The sequence below is a fragment of the Sceloporus occidentalis genome, unplaced genomic scaffold (assembly GCF_023333645.1).
Source record: "Sceloporus occidentalis isolate IW3139 unplaced genomic scaffold, rSceOcc1.0.p SCAF_8, whole genome shotgun sequence".
Lineage (NCBI taxonomy): Eukaryota > Metazoa > Chordata > Lepidosauria > Squamata > Phrynosomatidae > Sceloporus > Sceloporus occidentalis.
The window spans coordinates 32,508,525-32,529,145 of NW_028316988.1; the positions used below are offsets into that span (position 1 = coordinate 32,508,525).

Genomic DNA, 20,621 nt, shown 5'->3' on the forward strand with positions numbered 1-20,621 from the left:
ATTATGTTTAACGGCTTTTAAAAATATAAAGGCTTTGTTTATTGAAACCCGGCGGAACTTTAGTTGCAATGACTCTTGTTTTCCAGTCGAGCCTTTGAAAGATGCACCGGTTTTATGACCACAGAGTTCCCCAACTGCCATTGGATATAGGGACGCCTAGAGCGTCCAGGACGTCCGGTACTTACCGGAAGTCAACGTTTAAAGCCTTCCCCCATGTAAATTTTGTTATTCACGCCAATAATAAGCGTTTTTAAACAATATTAACGATGTTAAAATAAGGAGGCGGGGCTTTAAGTGCCGGAAGTAGCCTCACTTCGCGGCTAGTGACGTTTGTTTTTCCCGCAAACCATAGAGGTCCAAGGCTTTTTAATGGGCCGAAGTGGCTAGAGCGTCGCGGAATCGCCTCCCACTTCCGGTTTCCGCTCGCAGTGCATTCTGGGACGCCGGGCGTGCGTTTGGGGAAGCGCCAGTAAACGGATTTCCAACGTCGCCAGAGAAAGGTGAGGCGTTTTGAAGGCGTTTTTCGGCGTTTTGGGAGGGACTACAGGTCCCATAATCCGCAGTTATGGCCTAAAGCACTACAGATCCTATAAATCCTCGTGTTTGCATGCTTTTTTGGTTGGAGACTACTCCAAAACCCGTCTTGCCCCATGCTTTTGGGAGAAGGACTACAAATTCCATCATGCCTCATGTTTTTGGAGGGAAGTACTCCAAAACCCATGTTTCCTCATAAATACATGCTTTTTGGGGAGGAGAGTACTACAAAACCCATATTTACACAGTTTTGTGAGCTAGAGTACTCAAAACCCATCTTGCTTTATATATACATGCATTTTGGGGAAGGAGAGTACTACAAAATCCATCATGCCTCATATATACATGCATTTTGGGGGAGGAAATGACTCCAAAACCCGTCTTTCCTCATTGTTTTGGGGAGGAAACCACTCCAAAACCCATCTTTCCTCATGTATCTATCATCCTGTATGAGGAAGGAGAGTACTACAAATCCCATCATGCCTCTTCATATTTGGGATGAGAAAGGGTACTACAAAACCCATCATCCTTCTCTCATAGGTCCCACGAAAGCCTCACATCCACAACCTTTGAGGCCCCTTTCTTTCCCTCCACAGAATCGGGTGCGAATCGCCGCCGTACGCCGCCATGTCTATCGGAGTCCCCATCAAGGTCCTCCACGAAGCAGAGGGCCACATAGTGACCTGCGAGACCAACACAGGAGAAGTCTACCGGGGGAAGCTCATCGAAGCCGAGGACAACATGAACTGCCAGGTGAGGGCCACACAAAATGACGGACGATGGGAGATGCAGTACAAAATGGCAGACAAAATGGAGGACAATGGGGGCATCAGTACATACGCCCCTCCTTCCTCCGTATCTATCTGTCTATCCATTCTCCAGATCTATTCATCCATCCGTATCTGTCTATCATCCATCCTCCATTTTGTCTACTTATCTTCCCTATCTCTCTCTATCTCTCTAACCATCCCTATCTGTTTATTTCTATCTATCCCTCTATCCATATCTGTCTCTCTCTCCATCCATCTTATCTATAGAGCCATCCATCTCTATCTATCTATCTACCTGTTCATATCTATCACTCCATCTCTCCATATCTGTCTGTCTATCTGTCTCTCTCCATCGATCTTATCTATCCATCCCTCCATATCTATCTATCCCTCCATCCATCCATTTTATCTATCCATGTCTATCTGTCCCTGTCTGTCTGTCTATCTATCTATCTCTATCCCTCCATATCTATCTGCCTATCCCAACATCCATCCATCCATCCATATATATCTATCTATCCCTCTGTATCTATCTGCCTATCTCTCCATCCATCCATCCATCCATCCATCTCTATCTATCTATCCATATCTATCTATCTGCCTATCTATCTATCTCTCCATCCATCCATTTTATCTATCCATATCTATCTTATCTATCCATCCCTCCACATCTGCATATCTGTCTATCTATCTGGAACATGAAGACAACATGGAGGACGGTGTCATCGTCACTCTGTCCTCCGTCCTCCATATCTCTCCTTCCCTCCATCCCCCTCTTTATCCGTTCTCTGCATTCCCCAGAGCTGTCCATCCATCCGTATCTGTCTATATATCTGTCTATCCATCTGTCTATCTATCTGTTCATATCTATCCATCCATATCTATCTATCTATCTATCTATCTATCTATCTATCTATCTATCTATCTATCTGTTCTTATCTCTCTCCATCCTTCCATTTCTATTATCTCTCCATCTATCCATATCTACCTTATCTATCCATCTTCCCTATCCCTCCATCCTTCCATATCTATCTATATCTCCATCCATCCTTCCATATCTATCTATATCTCCATCCATCCATCCATCCACATCTTATCTATCCCTCCCTCCCTATCTATCTGTTCATATCTATCTCTCCACCCATCCATATCTATCTTATCTGTCCATCCCTCTATATTTATCCATCCCTCCATATGTATCTATCCATTCTCTACATTCCCCAGATCTATCTATCCATCCCTCCATATCTATCTCATCTATCCATCTGTCTTCCATATCTATCTATCCCTCCATATCTATCTATCTATCTATCTATCTATCTATCTATCTATCCATATCTATCTCCATCCATCCATATCCATCTTATCTCTCCATCCAACCTCCATATCTATCCACCTCTTTATCTATCTGTCCGTCCATCCATGTTTATCCATACATAAATGGATCCATCCTCTACATCTGTCCATCCTTCTGTTTATCCATATCTATCCATCTGTCCATATCTATCTATCTATCTATTTATCTATCTATCTATCTTTTTAATACACTTTCTATACTTCCAACATATTCCTCTATGTTATTCTTTGGATCGTTAGATAAAATATACTGATAGATAGATAGATAGATATCATTAAAACCGTTCCTCTCTAGGAATGTCCTCCGGTGCAACTCTATGGTCAAAACCTGCGCCGAAAGAGCTATGGAGCTCCCCAGATTGTTCAATATATGTATGTATTTTTATATATCTATATCTCTACTTATGTTTTCCGGACGCCACCGTTGGCGCAGATGTCGAACATCACAGTGACGTACCGTGACGGCCGGGTGGCGCAGCTGGAGCAGGTCTACATCCGTGGGAGCAAGATCCGCTTCCTGATCCTGCCGGACATGCTCAAGAACGCCCCCATGCTCAAGAGCATGAAGAACAAGAACCAGGGCTCTGGTGCCGGGCGTGGAAAGGCCGCCATCTTGAAGGCGCAAGGTGAGGCTGCAGCAGACGCGGCAGCGGGGTCTATACATCTGTCGTATATCTATCCGTCCTCCATTTTATCTATTACCTATCTCTATCTACCTATCTGTCCATTCTACATATCTGTCTATCTGTGTATCCTATATCTGTCTATCCATCATATTTCTTTATCCATTCTCCATTTTATCTATTTATCTTCCTTATCTATCTATGTATCTATCTATTCATCCTCCATTTTACCTATTTCTTTCTTATATCTATCTATCTATCTATCTATCCATCCATCTCTGTCCATCTATCCATCCTATATATATATATATATATATATATATGTCTGATCTGTCTGTCTATCTGTCTATATCTATCTATCTCCATCCTTCATTTTACCTATCTTCCTGATCTCTCTTTCAATCTCTCTCTCTCTCTATCTCCATCCTAGATAGATAGATAGATAGATAGATCAGACATATATAATCTGACTATCTATGTATCTATTCATCCTCCATTTTATCTATTTATCTTCCCTATTTGTATCTATCTATCTATCTATCTATCTATCATCTATCTATCTATCATATATCAATATCTATCCATGCCTATCTGTTCATCAATATTATTATTATTATTATTAACCTTTATTTATAAAGCGCTGTAAATTTACACAGCGCTGTACATACAGTCTTTTAGTTAGATGGTTCCCTGCCCTCAGGCTTACAATCTAAGAAGACACGACACAAAAGGAGAAGGGAGTGGTGGTGCGGAATGGGATCAGGTCCATCAGTTCTTCTCCACCTCCGAGGCCTGGACCAAGGCAGATGGACTGGAGGGCTTTGAAAGTCAATAATAAAAGCTTGTACCGGATGCGGAAGGGGAAGGGGAGCCAATGAAGGGAGGATAAAAGAGGAGAAACATGGTCAAAGTGGCGAGTGGATGTGACAATATGGGCAGCTGAATACTGGGCAGAGATTAAAGGATGGAGGTGTGAAAGAGGAAGCCCTGTCAGAAGGAGGTTACAATAATCTAGTCATGAAACCATTAGGGCATGGACCAGAGTTTTGGCAGTAGAGGCTGAGAGGAATGGACGGATATTGGCAATGCTGTGGAGAAAGAATCTACAGGCCTTGACGGTGGCCTGGATCTGGGGAATAAATGACAGAGAAGAGTCAAAAATGAAGCCAAGACTGCGGGCTTGATGAACCGGTTGGATAGAAGTGTCGTTGACAGAAACAGAAAAGGAATAATGAAGGGTGGGTTTAGGTGGAAAGACAAGAAGCTCAGTCTTAGACATGTTGAGCTTCAAGCGCCGAAGCCGCATGCACTGAGAGATGGCAGTCAGACAAGAAACTTGCTGTTCAAGCCCCATCAAAAGGTCAGGGGTGGAGAGATACAACTGAGTGTCGTCGGCGTACAGATGACAGGAAAAACCATAAGAACTGATGAGTTTACCTAGGGACAGTGTGTATAGAGAGAACAGAAGGGGACCCAAGACAGAGCCCTGGGGAACAGATAGGGGAACAGAGGACAAAGTCTGACCACCCGTGACCACTGCAAAAGATCTATCTGACAAGTAAGGAGAACCCAAGGCCAGAAAGTAAATCAACCAGGAGACAGTGATCAACAGTGGCAAAGGCCACAGACAAATCAAGAAGAATGAGAATAGAGTAGAGGCCGTTTGCCTTGGCCCGCAAGAGATCGTTTGAGATCTTGGTGAGGGCTGTCTCTGTAGAGTGCCATGGGCAGAAGCCAGACTGGAAAGGGTCCAGGATAGAGTTGGCTTCAATAAACTTAATACAGCGAGAATAAACGACCCGTTCTAGGACCTTAGAAAGAAAAGGAAGAAGAGAAATTGGACGATAGCTAGACAAAGAAGAGGGGTCGAGAGAGGGTTTCTTCAGAATTGGGGAAATGAGAGCATGTTTGAAGTCAGAAGGGAAGGAACCCACAGAGAGAGAGAGATTAAAGATATAGAGGAGCGAGGGCAGAAGAGAAGGGGCTATAGAGATTAGGAGGCAGGAGGGAATAGGATCAAGAGAGCAGGTAGTAGGTTTGGAAGAATTTAGCAGCGTAGAGAGTTCATCCAGAGAAACAGGGGGAAACCCAGAGAGTTTATTAGTAGAAGGTACCAGGAGGTTAGTGGTAGGGAGCAAGTCAGGAGGAACTATTTCAGATCGAATAGTAGTGACTTTAGTGATGAAGTCAGTGGGGGGAAATGATGAGAAGACAGGGGGAGAGGAAGGTTTTAGTAGTGTATTGAAGCAGGAGAACAAACGCTGCCGACGCCTCTCATTAGCACAGATCAGCGATTTCTAATAGTTCTGTTTTGCCATAGACAGAGCGCGTGAAAAGGATAAAAGGATGAATTTATAATGAATGAAATCGGCCGGTTCCCTAGACTTTTTCCAAAGACGTTCGGCCGCTCGAGAGCAGGACCGGAGGAACCTGATAGTGGGAGTGAGCCAGGGCTGAGGCCTAGTCATGGGGGAAGACACGCATACAGATACAGGAGCAAAGCTGTCGAGAGTTGAAGAAAGAGTGGAATTAAATAAAGACATTGCTGAATCAGCAGAGTCCCCAAGATCAAGAGAAGAGAGAGATGAATTCAAAGTCTGACTGAGATGGTCAGAGTTAACAGACTGAAGGTCGCGGAAATGGCGCTGAACAGTACGAGGAGGAGGTGGGATATAAGTAAGAGTAAAAGAAATTAAATGGCGGTCAGACAATGGAAAATCAGATGCCAAGCGGTCGGAAATGACGCACTTAGCAGCAAGAATTAGGCCGAGACAGTGACCAGAGGAATGGGTTGAGGAGTTAGAACATGGGTCGGCAACCTGCGGGCCGGATCCGGCCTGTGGAGGCTTTTTATCTGGCCTACGGCAGCAGCCGCCGCCACTGCCGAATGTGGCTTTTTGCCTCTATGGGTGCTGCCATTTTTTCTCCCAAAATGGCGGCGAAGTCTCGCATGACCTTCCCTGAGGTCGCGTGAGACTTCGCCGCAATTTTGGGAGAAAAAATGGCGGCGCCCATAGCGGTGAAGTCTCGCGCGACCACAGAAAAGGTCGCGCGAGACTTTACCGCTGTGGGCAGCGGGCCTTTAAGAGACCCGCTGCCGCCCCAGGAGTCCCCAAACGGGGCTCCGGAGGAGGCAGCGGGCCTTTAAGGGACCCGCTGCCGCCCCAGGAGTCCCCAAACGGGGCTCCGGAGGAGGCAGCGGGCCTTTAAGGGACCCGCTGCCGCCCCAGGAGTCCCCAAACGGGGCTCCGGAGGAGGCAGCGGGCCTTTAAGGGACCCGCTGCCGCCTCTGGAGTCCCCAAACGGGGCTCCGGAGGAGGCAGCGGGCCTTTAAGAGACCCGCTGCCGCCGCTGGAGTCCCCAAACGGGGCTCCGGAGGAGGCAGCGGGCCTTTAAGAGACCCGCTGCCGCCGCTGGAGTCCTCAAACGGGGCTCCGGAGGCGGCAGCGGGCCTTTAAGGGACCCGCTGCGGCCGCTGGAGTCCCCAAACGGCCCCCCAGTCGCCTGAGGGAAAGCAACCCGGCCCCCGGCTCAAAAAGGTTGCCTACCCCTGAGTTAGAATGAGGCTGAAGGCCAAAAGAAGCAAACAGGGAGCTAAGGCGAGATGAAGAAGGATTGTTGGGATTGTCAAGGTGAATATTGAAGTCACCTAGGATTAGAGAAGGGACTTCATCAGATAGAAAAAACGTCAGCCAAGATTCAAAGTCAGATAGGAACTGGGTAGCAGAACCAGGAGGGCGATAGATGACAGCAACCCGGAGCAGTAAAGGAAAAAAGAGTCGAATACAGTGGGACTCGAATGAAGAGAAACAATAGCTGGGGGGAGGGGGGGGGAGAGAAAGAACTTGAAACTGGCAGGAATTGGACAATAGTATACTGACCCCTCCTCCTCGACCCTCAGGGCGGCTTGTGTGTGTGAATGAGAGACCACCAAAAGGAAGGGCAGTGGAGGTAGCAGTATCATGGGCCGGGAGCCAGGTTTCAGTAAGAGCGAGAAGGTTAAATGATCTAGATAGAAAAAGATCATGGACAGCAGTCGCTTTCGGAGCAACAGAGCGAGAGTTCCAGAGTGAACAGAGGAATGGAAGCTGGGAGATAGGAAGAGGTCGAATAGGGATCAGGTTAGGAGAGATGCGTGGAGCCATGGGAGGAAAGGATTCAGTAAGCGATAATCAAAAGAAGAGAAGATAATAATGACAAAAGTGGCAATATAATAGCCAACTGTACTTGGTAATGTTGCCTAAATATCACAAGGCACAAGGGATTTAATAGATAAGGAAGGGGTGGGACTGGAAGCCTTTGCTCAAGGTCCCAGCTGCTGAGAGTGATGGAAGAAGAGGTGGCTGATGGATGCAGGGAAGGAAGCTCTATCCTTTGAGGCAGGCCCAATAGATCAGACTCAATCTTCAGATGGATGTAGGAATGGGAGGTCCTTTCCCTTGAGGCAGGCCTAGTGGATGAAAGTCACTCCTCAGATGGCTGCAGGGAGGGCGGTCTACAGGCAGTTGGAGGTGTGACTGGCTCTCTCTTCCTGTGGAAGGTTCCACTGCAGGCAATATCTATCTATCCATCTATCCCTCTTTCCATCCTACATATCTACCTATCTATCTATCTTTCCATTTTATCTATTTATCTGTCCTATCTATCTAAATATCTATATCTATCTTCCCTATCTATCCATCCTTATCCATATCTGTTCATCCATATCTTATCTATCTATCCATCCATCCATCCATCTTACGTATTTGTCTGTCTACATCTATATCCATCCCCCATCAGTTCTTCCTTTCGACGTTTATGGACTTCCTTCACGCACATTTTCGCACCTTCTCTCCGCATGTGAATCCGGCGTTTGCGCAGCATCCGCCATCTTTGTGCCTTTCTCTCTTCCATTTCCTGCACAGTTGCCGCCCGAGGAAGAGGACGTGGGATGGGAAGAGGAAACATCTTCCAGAAACGGCGATGAGGAAGGAAAACGGCGGCCATTCGGCGCCGGAAATGGACGCCGCGCGGCGCATGACGCCATCTTTCTTCCCCCCCATTTCCCTTGTTCCTTTCCTTTGTTTCTGTGTTTCAATAAAGTTTGTGTTTTGTTAGGAAAAGGTTTCCTTATTATTATGTCTGTTTCCTGTTAGACTTCCTTGTTTCCAGGAAGCACTTCTGTTTTCCAGGAAGTCTGACTGTGGTTCCTCCTTTTTTAAAAAGGAAGACTTTAATCAGGAAGTACAATGGCACTTCCTTTTACCTGGAAATGGAAATGGTTGGTCCCTGTTTCCTGGAAGCGAAATAGCACTTCCTGTCGGTTTCCTGGAAGTCTTTATCTTCAATAACAATATAATAAATATAATAAAATAAAATATAATAATATAAATATAATAATAATAATAATTTGTTTTATTTATATACCGCTATTCCAAAGATCATAGCGGTGAACAGCAAGTAAGCTAATTTGCCCCCAACAGTCTGGGTACTCATTTTAGCTCCCTCCTCGGAAGGATGCAAGCCTGAGTCGAGCTTGGGCCCTTTTGCTGGTCTTGAACTCGCAACCTTGTGGTCTTGAGTGAATGGCTGCAGTACAGGCATTTAACCACTGCGCCACCAGGGCTCCAATATAAATATAAATATTTAAAATATATGCATAAGAAATAAAAATGATATAATAAAATAAAATATATAATTTTTATATATATATATATATATATATATATATATAATTTATATAATAAATGTATAAATATAATAAATATATACAAATATAAATAATAAGAAATAAAAATAACATATATAAATATATTAAATATATATAATATATAAATAATGAGAAATAATGATAAATATAAATATTATAAATATATATTATATAAATATATATAAATATATATATAAATAATAAGAAAAATATAATAAATAAAAATATATAGTAATATATATAAATAATAAATAATATAATATATAAATAAAGTATATATAAAGATATAAATAGTAATTAAAAATATAAATATATATATATAATATATATATAAATATATATATAAATATATAAACAATAAGAAATAAACTACAATAAACAATATAATAAAATATATAAATTGTATATAAATATAAATTACATATAATACATATAATTGTTATATTTTATCATATTATATAATATATTATTTTTATTTCTTATTTATATACATATATAATAACGAGAAATAAAAATAATATAATAATTATAAATATATTTAATATATATAAATGATATATATAATAAATACATAAATATTATATATACATGTGTGTGTGTGTGTATGGAATAAAAATAAGAACAACATGAGCGGTTTTTCGTCCCTCGAAAATACTAACATTTTTGTGGATATTGTTATTTGCCAAATTTTTATGTCGCCTGACATGGTTTTGCGGTATTTTCGACGCTTTCTTGGCCACTTTCCCGGAATAACAGCGTTCACGCAGAATGGGATTTTCCAGGGTCATGATTCCATTTTAACTATGGCTTGTTTGTACTCAAACCGTGCGGAACGAGGAAACGGAGACGGATAAATAAATATCCGGGCGGTTGACACAGAGGTGCGGCGGCGAAACCGCGTTTTGGGCTTTACGTATTTGTGCTTAAAGGGTGGATCTGTCCCTCGAAACAGAAACTACATCTTTTGTGGCCAAATATTTGTGGTTTGGAACAGTTCATTTTGGAGATGGATTTTTGCGTGCTTGAAAAAAAGACAGACAAATGGGTTCTGAGTGCGAATCGAGCCTTTATATTTATATTTATATTACACTTTGCAAGACCTGAGCGGTGTCTAATCAGAATTTCGGAAACTGGATTGACCAAAATTAGACAGAAAATAATGGAAAAATCAGGCTGATAGATATTTGAAGAAAGGCGGGATATAAATATTATATATATATATATATATATATACACACACACACACACACACACACAAATATATATATGCACATAAACATAAACATTATTATAATTTAATAATATATAATAATATATAATAATATATTTCATAAAAATAATTATATAAATATAATTATATATTATATAATATATAATAATGATATATAGTATATAATAAAATATATTTATATTATTTTATATTATTATATATTATACAATAAAATTATATTTATATAACTATATAATAAAATTATATATAATAGTGTATAATACTAATATTTTTATAATTATAAAATATATAATTAATATTGTAAAATATAATATTTATATAATTACATAATTATAATAATGTACAATAGTCTATTATATTTATATTATAATATTATAATACTCTAATATAATAATAATATTATATTTATAACATTTGTATAATTATATATATAATATTATATTATATATATTACTATATAATACTATAATGTATAATATACAATAATATAATATAAAGTAATATATTATTTTATGTTTATATAATTATGTAATATAATAATTTAGTAATAATATAATATTATTTATATAATTATATTTTATATATATATATATATATATATATATATAGGGATTTCCAAAATAAAAGGCACTAAGTACTTTGTTCTTTCGGAAACCCCATATATATATATATATATATATATATATATAATCCCATATATATAATGGGATTTCCAAAAGAACAAAGTACTTAGTGCCCTTTTAAAAAATGTGTCGAAGATGGAAATAAATATATCTATTTGCTATTTTAATCCCTAAAATGAAGGACAACCTGTGACTGTTTATAAAAATCTGATTTTTCCGCCCCTTTGACCATCTGCCTAGGAGTTAATCATTAATTGCGAACGCCAACCCTGCATGGCGGTCCCTAAGTAGACACTTTTTTGCGTGGGACAGAGAGAAGGAGGAAATAATTAGCCACCAAAATAATAATAATAATAATAACCACATAAATGCCAGTTATTGCGTAAGAGGAAGAAAACAGTTATTAGCGAAGGGGAAAAAGATACGGCGTTTACGGCAGCGGCGCAATGCATGACGCTGCCACAGACATGGAAAATATAAATATTATTTAGATAGACCAGTTGCATCGAATTTTTTCAGTATATATATATATATATATATATATATGTTGTGTGTGTGTGTGTGTATATATATATATATAATATATAGACATATATATATACACACACACACTTATTTAATACACACACACACATATATATATCACAGATATATTTATAATATATATATATATATATATATATATATGCACACAAATAGATTATATAGCTATATCTATATAATATCTCTAAATAATATTTATATTTTCATGCCTCTGGTGCTATACACACACACACACACACAACACACAAACATCTATCTACTCACCCATAAAAACATTATATATATATACACACACACACACACACACACAGAGCATATATATATGCTATGAATATATACTGTAATATTTATATCTATCTACAGTATATGCATATCTATCTATATGTATGCATCTATATATACATACAAACACATAATATCTATCTATATTATATATACAAATAATACACATAATACAAACAAATATATACATATATATATGTATTGTATGTGTGTGTATACATGTGTATATATATATATATATAAATATATATATATATATATATATACTATAAATCTATATATAATGTACGAATATATATGTGTGTGTATATATACTTCTGTAACGTGTATATATATATAGTGTGTGTGTATATATGTATATATATATATATATATTTAAGAAGTATGTATATATAAATATGTATAGTATGTATACATATTCCGTTTAATCCTGCTTTTTGATTACTTTTTAACACAAACAAACAAACGAACAACCCAGACTTACGTTGTTATTATTTCGGTCCTGGAACAGGAAAAAACAGAGCAAGTAAAAGAGCAAAACGAAAAGGTAATAAAAGGTTTTCCGGTTGGTTGCTCCGTAAACCTGATCCTGATGATAATCATAAAACCAAAGGCTGGAGTTAATTAATCCTTAATTAACTTCCTTTTTCAAACTGAGAGACACTCCCAGGTTTATTAAAGTCCAACTGGTTTCCTTCAGAGAGAGAGAGAAAGAAAGAGAGAAGGAGAAAGTCGGACAGACGGAGAGATAAAGGCCTTGATATAAAGTTAAACTGCGCTAAATACCCATTGACAACGGATTCATTGGAAGGTATTGATCAATATGGATAATCAATTTTAAGTCTTTTAATTACTTAATCATGTTGGGTTTATAAGGGAAGGATCAATTATTGGTAATCGATAATTGATAACGATAGGTTATTGGGTGATATCTCCCTCTGAGCTGATCAATTAAGGATATTGATAATGGCGGCGATGGAGACATCGAAGATTATCGGGTTAATTCTCTCTGTTAGATAATGATATTGGTAATATATTGGTATTGGTATTGGTAATGGGAGAAGCACAATAGGTTATTGGGTAATGTCTCCCTGTGAAATAATTGTATTGATAATGATATTGATATTGATAATGATGGAAGCATGATAGGTTATTGGGAAATATGTCCCTGTGAGATAATTATATTGATAATGATAATTATAATGATAAATATTATTAAAATATAAAAATAATTATGTTAATTAGAAATATCATTATATAATAAATAATAAATATATAATTATAAAAATATAAAAATAAATATATAATATAAATATTATAAAATAAAAATCATATAATAATAATTATATAATCATAAATATTCTAAAAATATTAAAAAGCATTACATAATAAATAAAAATAATTATATAATTATCATATTATAAAATATATAAATAAATGTAATAATTATAAATAACAATAATAATTATAAATATAAAAATAAAATCATTACATAATAATAAATAAAAATTATATAACTATCATAAATATAAAAAATATAGTAATTATGTGATAATGATAAATAAAAATAATTATCGTATTATGAAAATATAAAAATAATTATATTATAAGTAAAAATAATTATATTATTATTAAAAATATTAAAATATAAAATAAAATAAATAAAAATAAATATATAATATGAATATAAAAATATAAAAATATAAAAATAATTAGGTAATAATTATAAATAAATATAATAATTATAAATATAAAAAATAAAAATCATTATATAATAATAAATAAAAATAACTATATAATTATTGGCTAATATTGATAATAATAATGATAATGATAATGAAAATAAAATTGAAAGCTAATTGGGAAAATATATCCCTAATTCAAATCCTTTCGGACGGTCCAAGGGGTCATTGGATCGGCTTTGGCATGGATGACCGCCTCGGCGTCCGAATTCCGGCCGTTTTGGCCGGTTAAACATTCCTCGAAGGATCAAAAGTTTGTCACGTTTTTTCAAAGGACTTTGTTCCTTTTAGGCTTTAACCCGGTTTTAATCCAGAGTTACTTTTTAATCCAGGAAGGTATAAATAAAAAACATCCCTTTTATCGCTTAGTTAATTGCAAATAATGCAATAAAGTATTTTATAGTTATATCTTCTAATTGAAAGACATTATTGGAAGGTTTTCTCAATTGAAAGTGCAGATAATCACCAACAATTCAGCTGATTACTAGTAATTCAGGTACCTACTAGCTAGTTACTGGTAATTCAGGTAGTTATTAGCTAGTTACTGATAATTTCAAGTTAGTTACTGGTAGTTTGACTAATTACTAATGATAATTCAGATGCCAATCAGACAGTAATTACTTGGTAAATAACAATAATCTGCTAAACTGAACTACTACTAATAATAAATATTATTAGTAAATAAAATAATAAATGATAAATGTTATTAAATAAAAATAATTATATAAATATAAATATAATAAAAATATAAAAATAATTATATAATTAAAAAACAATTATAAATAAAATAATTATATAGTTATTATAAATAAAATAAAATGTAAAAATAAATATCTATATATAATAATTATAAATGAAAAATAATTATATATAATAAAAATTACAAAAATATAAAAATAATTATTTAATAATTATAAATAAAAAGTAATTATAATAAATATATATATTAATTTTAAAAAGTATATAATTATTAATATAAAAATCATTATATAATAATAAATAAAAATCATTATATAATTATTTTTATATTTTTATAATATTTATAATTATCATCTAATTATTATAAAAATTTAAAAATCATTATATATATTTATATTTATAATTATTATGTAATTATGAAAATTTAAAAATAATTATATAACAATTATATAATTATTATATAATGATTTTTATATTTTTATAATATTTATAACAATTATTCTAAATATTATAAAAATATAAAAATAATTATATAATTATATATAAAATAATGATATAATTAATATAAAATATTAATTTAATGATTATAAATAAAATTATTTAATTATTATTATTATATATAAAATAATTACATAATAAATAAATAATAATTAAATAAAAATAAATATAATAATAATAAATTGCCATTAAATCATTGCATCAGAAATTTTGTCCTCCGTAGAAAAATGAAGGCCAAATCATGGAAGATCGGGATCCTCGCCGCTTTCCTTCTAGTCCTCACTGGCTTCGTTGCCATTTACTTCGGGTTACGGCCGCATCCATCGCGCAAAGGGTCAGAAACGCACATCTACAAGATGGCTGCCATCGCTGCCGACGCTGGTCCCTGTTCAGTCATTGGACGGTAAGTCGAAAAATATTGTTTAAGAAACGTCAAAATCTAGGGCGGAGACGGTGACGCTAGTTTTTTTCTTCCGCTGCGCAGGGACATCCTCCGTAATGGCGGTTCCTCCGTCGACGCCGCCATTGCCGCGCTCCTTTGTACGGGGCTGATGAACCCGCACAGCATGGGGATCGGCGGTGGTGTTTTCTTCACGATATTCACGCCTGACGGTAAGCGGAAATTCGCACCCATCGGCCTGTGTCTCGGATCTGTGTCTTGGTGCCGGAAATGCCGCGATTGTGATGCTGCGGTTTTTTTGTATCTCCCAGGGAAAGTAGAAATTGTCAACTCGAGGGAGACAGCGCCGAAAAACGCGTCGCGTGACATGTTTGGCAACAACACGCAATTGTCTCTGAAAGGTAATATTATATTTTATTAAATTAATATCTTATTAAATCAATTTTATCTTTTTAAAATTCATTTTTATTAAATTCATTTTATCTTTAGTTAAATAAATTTTAACCTTTATTAAATTATTTTATTAAATTAATTTTACCTTTTATCAAATTAATTTTCTTTTATTAAATTAATTTTTATTAAATTAATGTTTATTAAATTAATTTTATATTAAATTATTCTATTAAATCAGTTTTTATTAAATTCAGTTTATCTTTTAACATTAATTTTATCTTTTATTAAATTAATTTTTATTAAATTAATTTTATTAAAATATTTTAATATTTATTAAATGTAATATCTATTATTAAATTAGTGGTTATTAAATTAATTTTATGTTTAATTATATTAATTTTATCTTATTAAATTAATATCTTTTGTTAAATTACCTTTTATTAAATTCATTTTTTCTTTTATGAAATTAATATCTTTTATTAAATTAGTGTTTATTAAATTCATTGTATCTTTTACTTAATATATTTTATTAAATTAATGTTTATTAAATTATTTTTTCTTTTTTTAAATTAATAACTTTTTAAAATTAGTGTTTATTAAATTAATTTTATATTTCATTAAATTAATATCTTTTATTAAATTAGTGTTTATTGAATTAATTAAATCAATTTTATTTTTTATTAAATTATTTTTATTATTTAATTTTATCTTTTATTAAATAAATCCTTATCTTCATCCCTATCAATTTAAGTTTTCTATCGATAGATTATCTATATCCTTATCTTTATTAATTAATATTTCGTAACGGCAGATTGTCCGTATTTTTGTCCTCGTTAAGCGACCTTTCTTATCGGTGGATTATCCTTACCTTTATATTTCTTACCTACAGGAGGATTGTCGATTGCCGTTCCGGGTGAAATCCGTGGCTACGAAATGGCGCACAAACGGCACGGAAAGCTGCCTTGGAAGGACCTCTTCCTTCCCAGTATCAAACTGGCGAGGGAAGGATTCCCAGTTGGGAAAGGACTGGCGAGAGCCCTCACATCGAAGAGAGCAACCATCGAAAGCAACCCGGCCTTCTGGTGAGTCCTAGCAGGCTGCGAAAATCAATTAACTTTCGCTCGTTAAATCCACAAATTTTCAAATATTAATTGACCATTTATTAAATTAGGTTTAGATTAATACACACAAGAAAATTCGTCAAGATTTCCATCCCCGAAATGTCCGAAAAGACTCTTGCAAGAAAATTTATCCGACTCCTGTATTCCTCCTCCTCCTCAGTTTTCACCTTCTCTCCTTCCCTCTCTCCTCCAGCGAAGTCTTCTGCAAAGACGGCAAAGTCCTCGGACAAAACGAGATCGTGAGGATGCCGAAGCTTGCCAGGACTTATGAGATCCTTGCCGACGAGGGACCAGACGCGTTTTATACGGGGAGCTTGGCACCGCAAATCGTCGCCGATGTCCAGAAAGCAGGTGAGGACGGGAAGATGTGGACAGGGAACTTCTGTATGGCGTGTGGCGACGCCATTTTCGGTGTTGTTACAGACCGTATCTAAGTATTAAGACAGTTAAATAGGGTCTAAAATGACTGTATTCGCCGCACGTTTTGGATCTCGTAATCTTACGCATCCTGTCGGGATCTTGTTAGGATCTCATTAGAACCTTTCATTCCAGGAGGGATCCTCACCTTGGACGATTTACGGGATTACCGTCCGATTTTGGATGAGAACCCATTGAAAATCACTCTCGGGGAGCTCACCGTTTACACCCCCGGAGCACCATTGAGTGGCGCCGTTTTAGCACTTACCCTCAACATCCTCAAAGGTAAGATCGCGGACGTTAGATATGTAATAATTCGACATCATTTGTAACCTAAATAATTTTATTTATTTATTTATTTTATCATTTATTATTTAATTACATAATTATTAATTATTAATTATTTAATTATTATTTAATTATTATTGTTTATTTAGTATTTATGTTTTATTGTATTTATTTTTATTAATTATTTTAATTATTTTGATTATTATTTATTTTGTTATATATTTATTATTATTAATTTATTGTTATTTATTATAAATTCGTTATTTATTATTTTTAATTTTAAGTATTTATTATTATTTTATTATTTATTATTTATTTATCAATTAATTGTTTTATTAATTATTAATTATTTTTAACCTAAATAATTAAAATAATCTGTAAAAAAAAAAGGACTCAGAAATTGAAATTGTTACAATTACACGCGTATGCAAAACGCGCAACGGCACTGTGCTTTCCGCCATTTTCCAGACACCTCTTCGTCATGTCATCGTAATACTATAGTAGTAGTAGTATAATTCCATTATCTCAAATTGTGGGGTAACACCCTGATTAATGCTGTCATGGCACGTAATCGTTCGCCGTTGTCGCCGCCTCTTCCTCCTCCTCCTCTCCAGGGTACAACTTCACGCCGAACAGCGTTGCGACGCCGGAGGAGAAGTCGCTGACCTACCACCGCGTCGTGGAAGCCTTCCGCTTCGCCTACGCCAAGAGGACATTGCTGGGAGACCCATCTTTCGTCGACGTCGCCGGGGTACTTTCCCTAATCGCCTCAGTAAAATGGCGGAGTCAGTTCGGTCTCTCCCTCTCATGCCGCGCTTTCCGCCATTTCCTAGCTGGGCTGGACGGTTGTGTCAGTGACATGGCAGGTTGGATCGGCGCTGTGGGGGGTTGGATCAGTGCCATGACACTCCCCTAAACTGGTTGCGAGTTCGAATCCCATAATTTTTGGGGGACGACGGTCTCTCTCCTCTTCATCCCTCTCGCTTTTCGTCCATGCAGATAACCAGAAACATGACGTCGGAGTCCTACGCAGAGACCCTCCGCACCAAAATTACGGACGCCACCCACAATATCAGCTACTACGAGCCCGAATACTACTTCCCGGTTGACGCGGGTACCTCTCACCTCTCCGTCGTGGCCGCCGACGGCTCGGCTGTGTCCGCTACCAGCACCATAAACCAATAGTACGAGCTCAAAACCTTCCCTCAGAGGCGGTCCTCACCCTTGTGGCGGGCGGATGGTGTCCGTTATGGTGTCCGCCGCTGCGTCGTGGAATCATACATTGAGTTACTCCAACTCCCCATAGATTCAATGGGATCTATTCTAATTGCCAACTCCTTGCCCTTCGCCGCAGTTTCGGGTCGGACGTCCGTTCCAGTGTCAGCGGGATCATCTTCAACGACGAGATGGATGACTTCAGCTCCCCGCACATCATCAATGGCTTCGGGGTGGCCCCCTCTGTTCCCAACTTCATTGCGCCGGGTGAGCACCAGAGCGCCGGATTGCGACCCCCCCCCAAATTATGCCCGGATACCCCTTTCTGTCCCTGTAACTCATCCGAACTTTAATTTCCTCACAGGGAAGCGTCCATTCTCTTCGATGTGTCCGGCCATCCTGGTGGACAAGAGGAACCGCGTCAAGATGGTGGTAGGCGCTTCCGGAGGGACGGAGATAACCACCGCCGTAACGCTGGTAGGTCTACCGGGATCAATAGGTGCTTTTAATCGTCCAAACTAAAACCCAGAGCAGACGACAAGGGATCTATTTATGTATATCTTATGTATATATTTAGTTAGTTATAGTATAGAAGTGAAAACAACTCGTTCGGCTATGTAGACCAAGTTCAGTCAATAAATGGGAGGATTAATGTTGTTTTGACTTTTTCTCGGTGCTGTTGTGGTGATGATGTTGTGTTTTTTTAATCTTCCGAAGGCCATGATCAACTCCCTCTGGTTCGGATACGATATAAAATCCGCAGTGGAGGAACCGCGCGTCCACAACCAACTCTTCCCGCCGATTACCGTATTGGAACAAAACGTGGAAAAGGTCCGTACGCCTCTCAATCTCAAAAGAAAAATTAAATTTTATAAAAATGTAATTTGTTGTCTTTACCCGCTAACTACATTTTCTCCTCCTCCACCATCTTTGTTTTTCCCCCAGAGTTTGGAAGACGGGCTAAAGAAAAGGAAACACGAGATTTTGCGGGCGCGTAGCGGGGCTGTCGTTCAAGCCATCATCCGGACAGAAGACGGTTGGGCCGCAGCGTCCGATTCCCGGAAAGGGGGACAACCATCGGGATATTGATCCGGACTTTTATATCGAGGGAAATCCTTTGCCTCGTTTGGAGGTAACGAGCTGTCTGTTTTTTTATGAGTCATCGAGGAAATTAATTTTGTCCCCGTCAAAAGTAGTTGGGTCAAAGGAGAATCGTGGCGGATCTCTCATCATCCCTGAATTTTGTCTTGACGTTTTTGGAAAAAACGGCGCAAAAAACAGTATCGGATTTTTTTGCTAGATTGCAAATTTCTAAATTCCTTATTGCTGGAAAATTTATCAGGATGCTGGGACATGCAATATCTTGACGATTGGCGCAGTGCTCTCTGTGGCGCATTATATCGATTTTAGACTCTGTTATCCCCAAACTCCCCTTCATTTTAAATTCACCAATAAAACCTCAAACAGCGGTTTATAAATCTTTGTTGGCAGAGCTTTTTGGACTACGAAACCCAGAATCCACAACCATTGAAAATGCTGGAGCACCGAACAGGAAGTTGCAACACCTTTATTTCCCTTCTCAAAATGGCATCCCAGGGAGTTTTGGGGAGTTAGTTAATTAATTAGCTTCAAAAGAGCATAAATTCTGATAATTAATTGTTTATTTTTTAATTGCAAAAGGCACAGAGGTATCCAAGGTAAACAAGGAAGCATCATATATATATGGGCAGAAAAATACAGCACAAGCACACAACTTTTATGTTGGGTGTGTATAAAAATATTGCGGCTTAAAAATAGTTTGCAATAAAATTGGGGTAATTAATTAGCAAGGATTGTTGGAGACCTGACCGCAAGAGAATTGCATATATATATATTGCAAATGATATGTGTGTGTGTGTGTGTGTGTGTGTATATATATATATGTTGCAAATTATATAGATAGATAGATAGATAGATAGATATGAAAATATATTGTGAATGACATCTTTATATATATTGCAATTTTGTATATATATATATATATATTGCAAATGTAAATTAGATAGATAGATAGATAGATAGATAGATAGAGGAAAATATGTTGTGAATGATATATATATATATATATATACACACACACACACACACAGAGCATATATATATATATATATATATATATATATATATATATATATAGCAAATTATATACAGCTAATAT

General features: G+C 36.6%; 3 protein-coding genes across 6 annotated transcripts; all 3 read left to right on the forward strand.

Annotated features, from left to right (window-relative positions):
* The first annotated feature begins 289 nt into the window (after positions 1-289).
* Positions 290-8,385, forward strand: LOC149308571 (small nuclear ribonucleoprotein Sm D3). Of its 2 annotated transcripts, none has more exons than XM_089536037.1 (4): positions 290-500; positions 1,075-1,287; positions 3,094-3,286; positions 8,188-8,385. In XM_089536037.1, the coding sequence occupies exons 2-4, from the start codon at positions 1,162-1,164 to the stop codon at positions 8,247-8,249; spliced, it is 381 nt and encodes a 126-aa protein (XP_089392163.1). In that variant the 5' UTR covers positions 290-500; positions 1,075-1,161; the 3' UTR covers positions 8,250-8,385. The 2 variants fall into 2 exon arrangements, with proteins under 2 accessions (XP_089392163.1, XP_089392162.1); XM_089536036.1 differs by having other exon boundaries at positions 295-500; positions 1,131-1,287.
* LOC149308572 (uncharacterized) lies at positions 1,314-3,087 on the forward strand. The gene is made up of 4 exons (XM_089536782.1): positions 1,314-1,325; positions 1,572-1,971; positions 2,120-2,462; positions 2,598-3,087. Exons 1-4 carry the CDS (start codon positions 1,314-1,316, stop codon positions 2,845-2,847), a joined length of 1,005 nt encoding a protein of 334 aa, XP_089392908.1. The 3' UTR covers positions 2,848-3,087.
* Positions 8,386-12,087: 3,702 nt separating the features above from the next.
* On the forward strand, positions 12,088-19,902 carry LOC149308573 (glutathione hydrolase 1 proenzyme-like). Of its 3 annotated transcripts, none has more exons than XM_089536039.1 (14): positions 12,088-12,198; positions 12,312-12,462; positions 14,814-14,993; positions 15,075-15,202; positions 15,302-15,391; positions 16,273-16,465; positions 16,698-16,855; positions 17,057-17,206; positions 17,824-17,960; positions 18,209-18,393; positions 18,564-18,691; positions 18,789-18,901; positions 19,142-19,255; positions 19,370-19,902. In XM_089536039.1, the coding sequence occupies exons 3-14, from the start codon at positions 14,818-14,820 to the stop codon at positions 19,511-19,513; spliced, it is 1,716 nt and encodes a 571-aa protein (XP_089392165.1). In that variant the 5' UTR covers positions 12,088-12,198; positions 12,312-12,462; positions 14,814-14,817; the 3' UTR covers positions 19,514-19,902. The 3 variants fall into 3 exon arrangements, with proteins under 3 accessions (XP_089392165.1, XP_089392166.1, XP_089392167.1); XM_089536040.1 differs by having other exon boundaries at positions 12,352-12,462; XM_089536041.1 differs by lacking the exons at positions 12,088-12,198; positions 12,312-12,462 and having other exon boundaries at positions 14,771-14,993.
* The last annotated feature ends 719 nt before the right edge of the window (positions 19,903-20,621 follow it).